At 48.8% G+C, this 11,953-nt stretch overlaps 1 protein-coding gene across 2 annotated transcripts in view; it reads left to right on the forward strand.

Moving 5' to 3' along the window:
• The window catches only part of CSPG4 (chondroitin sulfate proteoglycan 4), a 79,896-nt gene extending 70,168 nt beyond the window's left edge, over positions 1–9,728 (forward strand). For both annotated transcript variants that reach the window (XM_030578886.1, XM_030578887.1), the window contains exons 9-10: positions 6,237–6,420; positions 7,493–9,728. In XM_030578886.1, the coding sequence (XP_030434746.1) occupies positions 6,237–6,420; positions 7,493–9,447 (2,139 nt within the window). In that variant the 3' untranslated portion in view covers positions 9,448–9,728. The remainder of the gene's footprint in view (positions 1–6,236; positions 6,421–7,492) is intronic.
• The last annotated feature ends 2,225 nt before the right edge of the window (positions 9,729–11,953 follow it).

The raw sequence follows: 11,953 nt of genomic DNA on the forward strand, positions 1-11,953 counted from the left end.
TGCTCCTGCCTCCCCATTGTCATGTCCCTCATGTTATGTCATGTCTAATGTTAGAGAAGAGACAAGATTCAGGTGCCTTGATTCATTATTGAGGCTGCTGCACCAGAGGCGTTGCCATGTGTGGGCCAGGGTGGGGTGTGGTCCACCCTATTAGCAGCCAGGCCTGCCGAAATCTGAGCATGGCTGAATGCCAAGTGTTAGTAAAGTTCTTCATGTGCACTATCAATGATTTGCTCTGATGGCAGACCTTGCTCACTGCCTGTCCAGCATAAATTGCAGCCCACCCAAATTTCCCTTCCTAGCTATGCCACTGTGCTGCAGCTGTGCAAACCCTATAGTTCTCACAAACCCTCCAGCTCCCAGCCTGACTAACACAACTGGATTCTACGGCACAATGCAGTCTTCTTTACTCACAGCTGAAATATATGCAAGGAGACCAGATGGCTCAAAGCAGCAGAGCCATTTACCTCCTTGTCACCAAGGCAAATCCATCTGGAGGTGATAATGACCAAACACTGTGGCATGTGACTTGTGGTATTTGGTGGTCTCTGCGATGGGAGTCAGTGGTCTCAGACCACCTCCCAGTGCATGGGAGAAGTATCAACGCAACCAACGTCCTTGCTGGCGGCCTCAGAGAAGAGGCCATTGAGACTAACTGGCTTTTCCTGCCCTACAGAAGGTCCTAAAATCTGGTGTTAAAGGGGATTATCGGGCTCTGTTCTGAAAGCCTGCCCCTGTGTTTGGAGGTAGACAGAGGACATGTGTCTCCAGACTTGTCAAACCGGCATGTTGCACCAGCGGTAGAGCAGTACAGTGCCATCAAAGTCTATGGAACAGCACCAGCTGAGCATCTAGCCCTTCCTTTGCCAAAAGTGAGGCCTTCTTCCCAAATCACAAACCAAAAAAAAGACGTCATCGTCTCTCTCCACTGGGTGCCACACTGCTCCCATTTCAGCACAAATCTTGGTCCCGGCAGCTTTGACTATAACCTGGGGCCTGAAACCCCTCGGGTCTGCCATGCGAATCTTGGAATTCTGGAACCCTGTGTTTAATAGCAAGCAACCAATTCAGAATTTGGCTCTCCCCACTCCTCCTGGCAGCAGCATTCCCTGTGGGCTACTACATTATTTTGCAGAGCAGGCTGTAAGATCTGGCATGCTTAGGGTACGTCTACACTACAGGATAATTCTGATTTTACATAAACCAGTTTTATAAAACAGATTGTATAAAGTTGACTGCACGCGGCCACACTAAGCACATTAATTCGCGGTGTGCGTCCATGGTCTGAGGCTAGCGTCGATTTCCGGAGGGTTGCACTGTGGGTAGCTATTCTGTAGCTATCCCATAGTTCCCGCAGTCTCCCCCACCCCTTAGAATTCTGGGTTGAGAGCCCAGTGGCTGATGGGGCAAAAATCATTGTTGTGGGTGGTTCTGGGTAAATGTCGTCAGTCATTCCTTCCTCCGGGAGAGCAACGGCAGACAATCATTTCACGCTGTTTTTCCCTGGATTGCCCTGGCAGACACCATAGCACGGCAATCATGGAGCCCATTCAGCTTTTTTTTTTTTCAATCACCGTATGTGTACTGGATGCCACGGACAGAGGCGATACTCCAGCGCTACACAGCAGCATTCATTTGCTTTTGCATGATAGCAGAGATGGTTACCAGTTGTTCTGTGCCATCTGCTGCCAGTGTAATTTGGCAATGAGATGATGGTTATCTGTCCTTCTGTGCTGTCTGCTGCTATCATGGGTGCCCCTGGCTGAGATCGTCTGGAGGCACAAAAGCAAAACTGGGAATGACTCCCTGAGTCAATCCCTCCTTTATGGTTTCTAAAAATAGAGTCAGTCCTGCCTAGAATATGGGGCAAGTGTACTAGAAAACCAGTGTATCAGAGAGTACAGCTGCTCCGTGTCAGATCCCGCAGAAATGATGAGCTACATGCCATTCACGGGGGGTGCCCCTGCAACAACCCCACCCGTTGCTTCCCTCCTCCCCCAACCTTCCTGGGCTACTGTGGCAGTGTCCCCCACATTTGTGTCATGAAGTTATAAAGAATGCAGGAATAACAAACAGTGACTTGTTAGTGAGATAAAATGAGGGGGAGGCAGCCTCATGGTGCTATGACAGTCCAGGCAGGACATTAAGCAGTGCGGAGGAGAGGAGCCCAGCATGCCGCTGCTCTGATAGTCCAGGAAGTACAGAATCTTTTCTTTACACAGGAAAGGGAGGGGGCTGATGGAGCTCAGCCTCCAGTTGCTATGATGAGGACCGTTACCAGCCGTTCTGTCCCATCTACCGGGAATGACCAGGAATCATTCCTATTTTTACCCAGGCATCCCTGAGGCCAGCCAGGGGTATTCAGCAGTTATCAAGCTTGTTGTACTGTCTGGCACCGGGGAGGGAAGAGGAGCGGATACTGCTCTTTACTGCCGCGGCATCGCGTCTACCAGCAGCATTCAGTAGACATAGGGTGACATTAAAAAAAGTCAAGAAATGATTTTTTTCCCTTTTCTTTCACATGGTGGTGGGGAGGGGGTACATTGATGAGCTATTCCCTGAACCACGCCACACAATGTGTTTGAACCTACAGGCATTGGGAGCTCAGCCAAGAATGCAAATACTTTTCGGAGACTGCTGGGGACTGTGGGATAGCTGGAGTCCTCAGTACCCTCTCCCTCCCTCCATGAGGGTCCATTTGAGTCTCTGGCTTCCCGTTAAGCTTGTCACGCAGCACTGTGTAGCCTGTAGATTTTTTTTTCAAACGCTTTGGCATTTCGTCTTCTGTAACGGAGCTCTGATAGAGGAGATTTGTTTCCCCATACAGAGATCAGATCCAGTATCTCCCGTATGGTCCATGCTGGAGCTCTTTTTGGATTTGGGACTGCATTGCCACCCATGATGATCAGTGCTCCACGCTGGGCAAACAGGAAATGAAAATCAAAATTTCGCAGGGCTTTTCCTGTTTACCTGGCCACTGCATCCGAGTTGAGATTGCTGTCCAGAGCGGTCACAGTGGTGCACTGTGGGATACCGCCCGGAGGCCAATACCATCGATTTGCGGCCACATTAACCCTAATCTGATATGGTAATACTGATTTTAGCGCTACTCCTCTCGTTGGGGAGAAGTACAGAAACCGATTTAAAGAGCCCTTTATATCGATATAAAGGGCCTCGTAGTATGGACGGGTACAGTGTTAAATCGGTTTAATGCTGCTAAAATCGGTTTAAACGCGTAGTGTAGACCAGGCCTTAGACTGAGCACACTCACCTGCTGCCTTTCCTTCCATGGAGGGACAGATGGGATCCGGTATATTTCTCAGATTATAGATTACATTGCAGTTTGCAGGCTGTTCGTCTCTTTCACCTCCTCTCTCGTCTTTCTCATTCTGCCTTTCCTTTCCTTCTTTTCTCTCTCTTTTTCTACCGTTGTCATTCTAACTCAACACACACACCCTTCTCTTATGGAAAAGTCTTACAAAATGCTATAGTAAATGCACTAATAGGATTCTACAGAAATGACTCTCAAACCTTTTTGAATGTAACAGAGAATTTTACCCTCACTACAGAAATTCAAAAAGCTGGCCTGGACATTCTATCGAAATGTGGCCTGATTGTTCTCTCTAGGAACTTTCCATGAAGAATGCAGCATTCCTGGGTAGCTTCTAAACTTTGGTAGCCATGATTTGATTTCAGTTTGCCCACTGAGACAGCATGGTCTAGTGATTAAAGCAGGAAATTGGAATCTATTCTCAGCAATGCCATTGAGTTGTTGGGCAGGTTACTTCACCCCTCTGTGCCCTTTGGTAGTATTGGGACAGTGATACTGACCCACCTTGTAATGTACTTTGAGATTCTTGGATGAAAGGTGCTATACAAGCACAGAGTATTACTACTATTCTGTTCTATTCCCTGAGGGCTCAGCACCCAACCACATCTGTCACAACAGAAGAAAGAGCAAATACGCAGGAGAACACTGCTCCTCTCACCCAGCACTGCTCTGATTCAGACTTCTCCTGAGATCCCTAGCACAGAACTCAAACCACATTTTGTTTTTCGGTTCTCATCCTCTTTTTAATCCCCACCCCCTTGGACAGTCCCAGCAAGCAGCAGGGCTGTAAACACTATCCCATCAGATAGGCGCTCAACTCTTCTGCCATTGCCACCCAATGAAATATTCACCAGGTTACCACAGCAACGCATGCAGTTGCCACAGCTCCCTTGACATCACACTCCAGAAAGTCTGTAGCAGATGATGGCCCCAGTGTCCCCAGCAACCTGTGAACAGGCGGATGGACTGTTCAAACTGGGTCACCTCTGATGGGGTTTCAAATTAGGGGTCTCTCCCCCTCCAGAAATCTACTGCTGCCTTCAACAGAGTGAGGGAGGTGCAAACGTGGAGACATCTAGATTAAAGAGAGGGCAGAGGGTTCTTTAATAATTTTTACAGTGCAAGCCAGGAAAGGCCTGCTATCCAAATAAGGCACACGTAGCCAGGCACACACAGAAGTACAATTGCACATCTGAATTGTGCACACATTGATCGTGGCTGCACATGCAAATCAGGATTGTGTAATTGACCATTTGTACCCACAATTAGCTGATTTAGGCAAAAAATCTGTGTGACTGCACATACAAACTAGGCATATATTTTTGCATGTACAATTCTGCCTGCCTAGTTCTGGAGAATTGCATTTAAGGGAGGCTTTTCACTCTAATTTAACCCTGCTTTAAACAGCTACCGCTTTCAAGTCACAGTTTCTTTTGCTAGTAAAACTATGAATGTTTCCCATATCTTCCCACATGAGCTATTCTAAGCCCACTTCAGAATGAAGATCTCTCCAGTTCTGTGCTTCCCATATCCCTCCATAGTAGCCAGTCTCAGCCCAGCAAGTAAAGAACTGGGAGAAAAATCAGTCTTGTCTTTCACCATCTCCCGACAACAATATTTTTATACATACACCTGAGATCCCAGTCCCATTACGTTAGGCGTTGTACAGACATTGTGAGAGACACTCCCAGCCCTAAAGCGCTTACAATCTAAATAAATAAGACAGACAAGCAGGGAGGTGACATGCCCAAGATCACCCAGCACGTCTGTGGCAGAATCAGGAATAGAACCCTAATACCCAGGCCAGCATCTCACCAATGCTAGACCAATGCTCAGAACCACTATTACTCATTTTTTTAAGCTACTCCTATCTCAGTGTTGGCTCCAATCCTTTGCCCTTCTGCTCTGCTCCTGCCCACATCCCTCCATGCTCAGCCCAATGCAGACTGAGGGCCCCTTCAGCACTGCTTGTGCCCATCATGCAAAGAGAAGCGTTGCGCCTCTGGCCTGAACGGGTAGCCAAAATTTGGGGTCTTGCAGTGTTGTTTCCATTAGGACAAGAAATCAGCGATACAAGTCAGTTATATTCTAGATATAATCTTGTGTATTTACTATGTACACACAGGCCTTTTTCCCTGAGCATAAGGAAACAAAGCAGGCAGTTTCCTGGCTCAGAAATCCCCACGTGTGCTCTTCTGGCAAGCTCTGTGCCCAAGAAGCTCTATTCCTTTGCAGATCACGCACAGCTCATTCTCCTGGCTTTCTGCCTCCAGCACACACTGCTTGCAACTAATAGCTTAACTCTTGTACTTGCACCAGGGAAAGCCTTCAGTGCTCATGGCTTAGCTCTGATCTGCCATGAGGCCACTGCCTTGGACAGTCGTCCCCCACACCATCATCTGTAGCTGTTTTTATTAAATAAAAAGGCTTTTATTGCTCCCTCGTTTAGGCCTGAAAAGGGTGCTTGGCATCCCATTGGCTTTAGGATCTGAAACACCCGCCCAGTGGCAGCCACTAGTACCTTTCAGCATAACAGAGGGCTTGATTCTCCCATTCTTCTGTGTTGGGCACCAAGAGGGGCACTCGGAGGCAGCATTACCCAGTGGTTAGAGCAGAGAGCTAGGAGTGAGGAATTCTGGGTCCTACTCCCTTCTCTCCCATCAACTCACCATATGACTCAGAGCAGTCGCTGTGCCTCAGTTTCCCCACCTGTACAATACTGATAATGATACCACAGTGATTGGCAATCTATAAATAAAACAGATGGGCAGATCTCTTGCTGAATTCAGTGGCAGTTCTGCATGCTGGCTGGCTGCAGGATCCTGTCCAGGAAACAGTATTGGGTATTATTTCTTGTTTTATTTCGCTATGATTAAAAGGGTGTTTGCTTTTTGTTTCAAACCAGGTGGATAGTGGAATAATTTTTTACCAGCATGACATGCCTCAGCAGCCATTCTGGTTTACTCAGGATGCTTTTCACTTCCGAGTCTCCTCCCCGCCCACAGTAACCGATTCATACGTCCTTGGAGTGCTGGTCTCGTTCGAGGCAAGCTGTCCCCAACCCTCAACGAAGCTGTGGAGAAACCAAGGTAAAAGAACCATGGGGCTGTTGGGAACAAAGCTGTGCTGGCTTCATGAACAGACGAGAGAGGCTGTAGCTAAGGGGAGGGAGGGTGCAGACAATGTCATCCAGGAAGCAAGGGACACAGAGCTGTAGGAACAGCCATTCTGAATCTCCACACTGAGATCCCAGTTCAGGAAAGCAACCCCATGCCGGACAGCACTTCAGCACATTGGGAACTAAACGAGTGCATAAATGCTTTCCTGAATCAGGGCCCTTCTGCAGCAAGGACTCTCATACACCTCTACCTCAAAATAACGCGGTCTTCAGGAGCCAAAAAATCTCACCGCCTTATAGGTGAGACCACATTATATCAGGTTTGATCCAGTACAGCGTGCCACACTGGACTGGCTTCCTTGCGGTGATTTAAAGGGCCCGGTGCTGCAGCCACTGCGGGGAGCCCTGGGCCCTTTAAATCACCGCCGGAGCTCTGGCTGCAGGGCTCGGGTGGGGATTTAAAGGGCCTGGGGCTGCCCACGGCGGCCAGAGCCTCTGGCCTTTTAAATCACCACCCGAGCCTGGCTCGCTCCGGCAGCCAGGCTCAGGTGGTGATTTAAAGGGCCCGGGGCTCCACACAAATTCGGGTATAACGTGGTAAAACAGTGGGGTCAGATGGTGCTTTAAAGGGCCTGGGGCTCCCCGCTGCTTTACCGCGTTATATCCAAATTCATGTTATATCGGGTCACATTCTACTGGGGTAGAGATGTACTTCTCTTCTCTCAGGCCTTCCTTTGCTGTGGCTTCCCTCTTCCTTCTGTACCTCTCAACCTTCCTCAATTCCTTTCCTCTCCTCCTGTTCTCCAACAGAACTATTGTGATACATTGCATTTGTTCTCCTTCCCCTGCCTCCAGCTTTCCTTTGTACCTCTCTTCCTTGAGCTCTCCTCCTCTCTCCTCCATAGCATGCTCTAAGTTAGCTCCACTTTCTCTCTCTCCCAGCCCTTCCTCCCCCTCACCACCACTTCACCCTTTCTGGTTCTTCCGGGCTGAGAGCTGTTGTCATCAAGACAGTCACGGGACTGTGTTCTCTCTTCTTGCAGGCCTCAGGATCCTGGAAGCCCAAAGAGCGCAAATTGACACCTCAGTGCTGGATGCTTCCAACCTGTTGACCAAAGTTCCGGAGTCCAAGCGGGCATCCTATGATATAGTGTTCCTAGTTACGGAGTTGCCCACCCATGGGCACCTTTCTGTTGCGGACGTATCCATCAGCAAAGAGCATCCCTACTTCCTGCAGTCTGATGTGGTCATGGGTAACCTGCAATATGCTCACCATGGGTCTGGGACCCAGGAAGATAATTTCAGATTTAAGGCTTGGCTGCGGCCTAGGGCTATGGAGTCTACTCGGCCTCCGCAGGAAGGAGGAGGCTCGGTCATTTCTGAAGCATTCAACATAACAGTGAGCGAGATCAGTGAGAAACCACCTCGCCTCACAAAGCATGGCCATGCTCTGCAGGTTCTCCAAGGCTCCTCGGCAGTGCTCTCCCAGGATCACTTGGATGTAGTAGATCCTGACAGTTCCCCTGAAGAGGTTGAATACAGAATCCTCAAGAGGCCATCCAATGGCTTCCTGGCCAACACACACAACAAACAAGTGCCTATCAATCAGTTCACCCAAGCAGACATCAATGCCGGGCACCTAATGTTCATCACCAATGGGAGTGGTTCTCCTGGGTCCTTAGAGTTCAGCATCTCTGATGGGCATAATCCACCCATCTTCACTTCTCTAGAGATTGAGGTTCTGCCTGAAGTAACCACAGTGATGAGCCAGATACCCCTGGAAATACCCCAGGACCTAAAGATTGCATCGCTGTCCCGAGAGCACCTCCTGGGGGCATCACACCCAGGGGAACAAGAGGTCCATTACACAATCACCAGATATCCAAAATTTGGCCAGTTGAGGGTCAATCAAAGCCTAGCAAGAAGCTTTTCCCAGAAGCAAGTGGACAATGGTAAAGTGACTTTTACTTTCACAGATTTCACTTCCGCCAAAGATGAATTCCAGTTCCTCTCAATGTCCAAAGGAGTAAACACATCGGGGGTAGTGAATGTGACAGTCAAAGCCTTGGTCAGGACATGGCAGGGGATTCGGTGGCCAAGGGGAACCACCACCCTTCTGAACACCAGGGTCCTTGATGCCAGTGAGCTGGCCAACAAGACAAACAGCATCCCAGCTTTTACAATCCTCAGAGCCCCCCAGGGCAGCCATTTTGTGAAAGTCTCAGGAGACAAAGAGAGTCAGCATGCGTCCATTGATACCTTCACCCAACACGACCTCGAGCAGGGTCTGGTTGGGCTGCAAGTTCTGGAAATGGAAGATGCTGGCCATCACTTGTTGAATGACAGCTTTCTGTTCGAGCTTGCAGCTGATGGGGTGCCACCTGCCCTGGAATTTCTGGGGTATAGCACAGAGCCGTACAACTCATCCATGCAATATGGAACCCCACTGCTCAGAGCCCCCCACCTCCCAGAAATGAATGACAGGCAAAGGCCCCAAGAGGTGAGCCCCTCCTCAGAAACACTGGCCACCCAGCCCCAGGGCTCTGACCATCTGAGCCACAACACTAGCAAGCACAACATGCTTCCAACAGCCGCAGGGGGCCATGAAGCCACCACAAGCCCCTCTCCCTTGGAGGGGGGCACATTCCTCAGCTTCATCGAAGCCAACATGTTCAGCGTGATCATCCCAATCTGCCTGATCCTCCTCCTCCTGGCACTAATCCTTCCTCTGATCTTTTATCTCCACAAACGCAACAAGACCGGGAAGCACAACGTCCAGGGAACAACTTCCAAACCCAAGAATGGGGCAGTGGTCGACCAGGAAACCTTCCGCAAGACTGACCCGAACCAAGCCATTCCTTTAACGACTGTGAACCCTCTGGAGACCAAAGAATTGGGGCCCACAGGCAAAGTGCCAAGAGGGCAGCAGGAACCCGAGCTACTTCAGTACTGCAGGACATCCAACCCTGCTTTAAAAAATAACCAGTACTGGGTCTGAACGCTGGGCCGAGAGGCTAAAAGGCAAGATTATCTCCAAGCAGAGCTCGTTGGCCTCCTGGATTGTTACGGAGTCATCCTGCCTCTTCCTCCTCCTCCTCCCTGACAAGCAGGAGGCAATCCCATTTACACAAGAGGACTCATGGGGATGCAGGGTCCCCCAGATGGTTCCAGAGTTTCACTGGTATGACAGCAGGGAATCTCTCTGAAGGGAATAAATATCCTGACATCCTAGGTCTCCCAGTTGTTTGGGTGGGTTGGGAGGGGGGTGGGAAAGGACGTCTGAAAGCCAGATAACTCCTGTGGGTGAATTAACTGTGCAGGGTAATGGGACGGGGGGCAGGGGAAGGTTGTGGGAATACAGTGTGCCCCCAGTGAATCCTTTCCAGGCAGATATTGGCCACCTCAATAGGTCCTCTGCACTGGGAAAGAGTTACAGATACCAATAAATCATAGGACCGTAGGTCCCGGCTGGCCCATCTCACTCAGCCCAAGCACAGGAGTGTCTGCACGTAACCATTTCAGTGAGGCTGGTGGGAGGTGAGCTTTCCACCAGGGTGTTTTTGAAGCTCTGGCACACAAGGCAAGATTAAGAGCAATTTGCATTCAATCAGGGTGGTCACAGAGCCCTCCAAATTCCGCAGGGCTAGGTGGGCTGAGGCACTGGCCCTTACGATCAGAAAATCTCCACTGCCAAAGCCAAGGGAATTTAAATTGTCCCCACCCATTCGGAAAAGCAATCTCTTTTTCTCTGAATATTTGTCATGTGTTGCATCAGATGGACTGAACAGTCATTTACCATATTGCACAACATGTAGAAGGAATGTAACAGATTACAAAACTGGAGCATGTTTGCAGTCATTAGGGTCTATCAGGATGCCACTATCTGGGACGTCTGTTGGTGTGTGGAATATATTTTATGAAACAGATGACAAATATATAGGATCTGATCCTCAGCTGGTGTTAACTCAGCAGAGCTCCACTGATTTTCACCAGCTGGGGATCTGGTCCTGTGTTATATGGGACCTGATTCTGCTCTCCCTTACATCAGTGTAAATCAGGAGTAACCCCACAGAGGTCAAAGGAGGTACATGTGAGAGAAGAATTAGATCCGTTATAATAGGGGTAGGCAACCTATGGCACGTGTGCCAAACGCGGCACACGAGCTGATTTTCAGTGGCACTCACACTGCCCGGGCCCTGGCCACCGGTCCGGAGGGCTCTGCATTTTAATTTAATTTTAAATGAAGCTTCTTAAACATTTTTAAAACCTTATTTATTTTACATACAACAATAGTTTAGTTATATATTATAGAAAGAGACCTTCTAAAACGTTAAAATGTATTACCGGCACACGAAACCTTAAATTAGAGTGAATACATGAAGCCTCGGCACACCACTTCTGAAAGGTTGCCAACCCCTGCGTTATAAGGACACTCCAGCAGAAGTACCCACAACAGGTGGATCGCATCATCATATTTTCTAAACAAACATTCTGATACTCTCCACAGGGGATGCCCTCCAGACCTGTTCTCAGCCCAGCTAGTTCTAGAACCACATTTGGAAAGAATGGGTCAAATCCTGGGTCATGCTCAGTTTCTACTCAGGTAGAATTCCCATTGACATCAATGGAAATTAACCTGAGTAAAGACAGAGGAAAAACTAAGTTATGAGCTCAGGCTCTGACCCAGTAATAGTCCTTTGTATTGCTACAGCTGAGAATCTCATCTCTCACTGAGATTGCGGTAAATCTGGTGTAACTCCACTAAAGCCAATGTACACAATTCTAACTCACAGTAGAACTTGGCCTTAATTTAAATGTGCTTTTATTGTTCCTTCCAAATCGACTGTTTGGTCCTGGGACCCCGGGGTGTTCCTGTTATATTATATCTAGTGTCAACGCAAAGATGAGACGTTTATTTTGCTGATGCTGAAGTTTACTGTTTACGTACGGGGACAAATTTTTAGAACTGTGGGTGCCATGAAGGGTTGTAATGAACTGCAATGGAGTTGAGGGCTAGGTTTCATTCCAGCGGGAGGAAGAGGAGGCAAATACCCATTTCAAGTTCTCTTCCTCCTCGTTTGACGATGCATGCTCTCTGCATGACACTAGAAACTTAGCACTCAAGAAAGTAAGACTGACAGCACTGACCGGAGCAGGGTAGCAAAGGCTTCTCACACACAGATCTGCCAGTCCAAATACCTTTGTTCCAGTTCTGTCCAGGTCTGCATGCAGTTTTACCAATGCATCTCATTTCTGTCCAGCAGCAACCCTGCCATTCCAGTCAAAACTCCAGGTGCATCACTGCCAATACACTCCCATCCCAATGGGAGATACTCCTAGACGTCCACACAGCTCTTCCTACACTCTCCCATCTAGATTTTTATCAGCACGTTTGTCCATTATCAGAACCCCACAGAGCTCTGCCAATACCTCAGCCCTGGTCTGCAAAGGCCTTGTGCTGTAGGGAAGCACTATGGCCTAGCGAAGAGGGCACTGGACTGGGA

This window comes from Gopherus evgoodei, chromosome 10 (genome assembly GCF_007399415.2).
Source record: "Gopherus evgoodei ecotype Sinaloan lineage chromosome 10, rGopEvg1_v1.p, whole genome shotgun sequence".
Lineage (NCBI taxonomy): Eukaryota > Metazoa > Chordata > Testudines > Testudinidae > Gopherus > Gopherus evgoodei.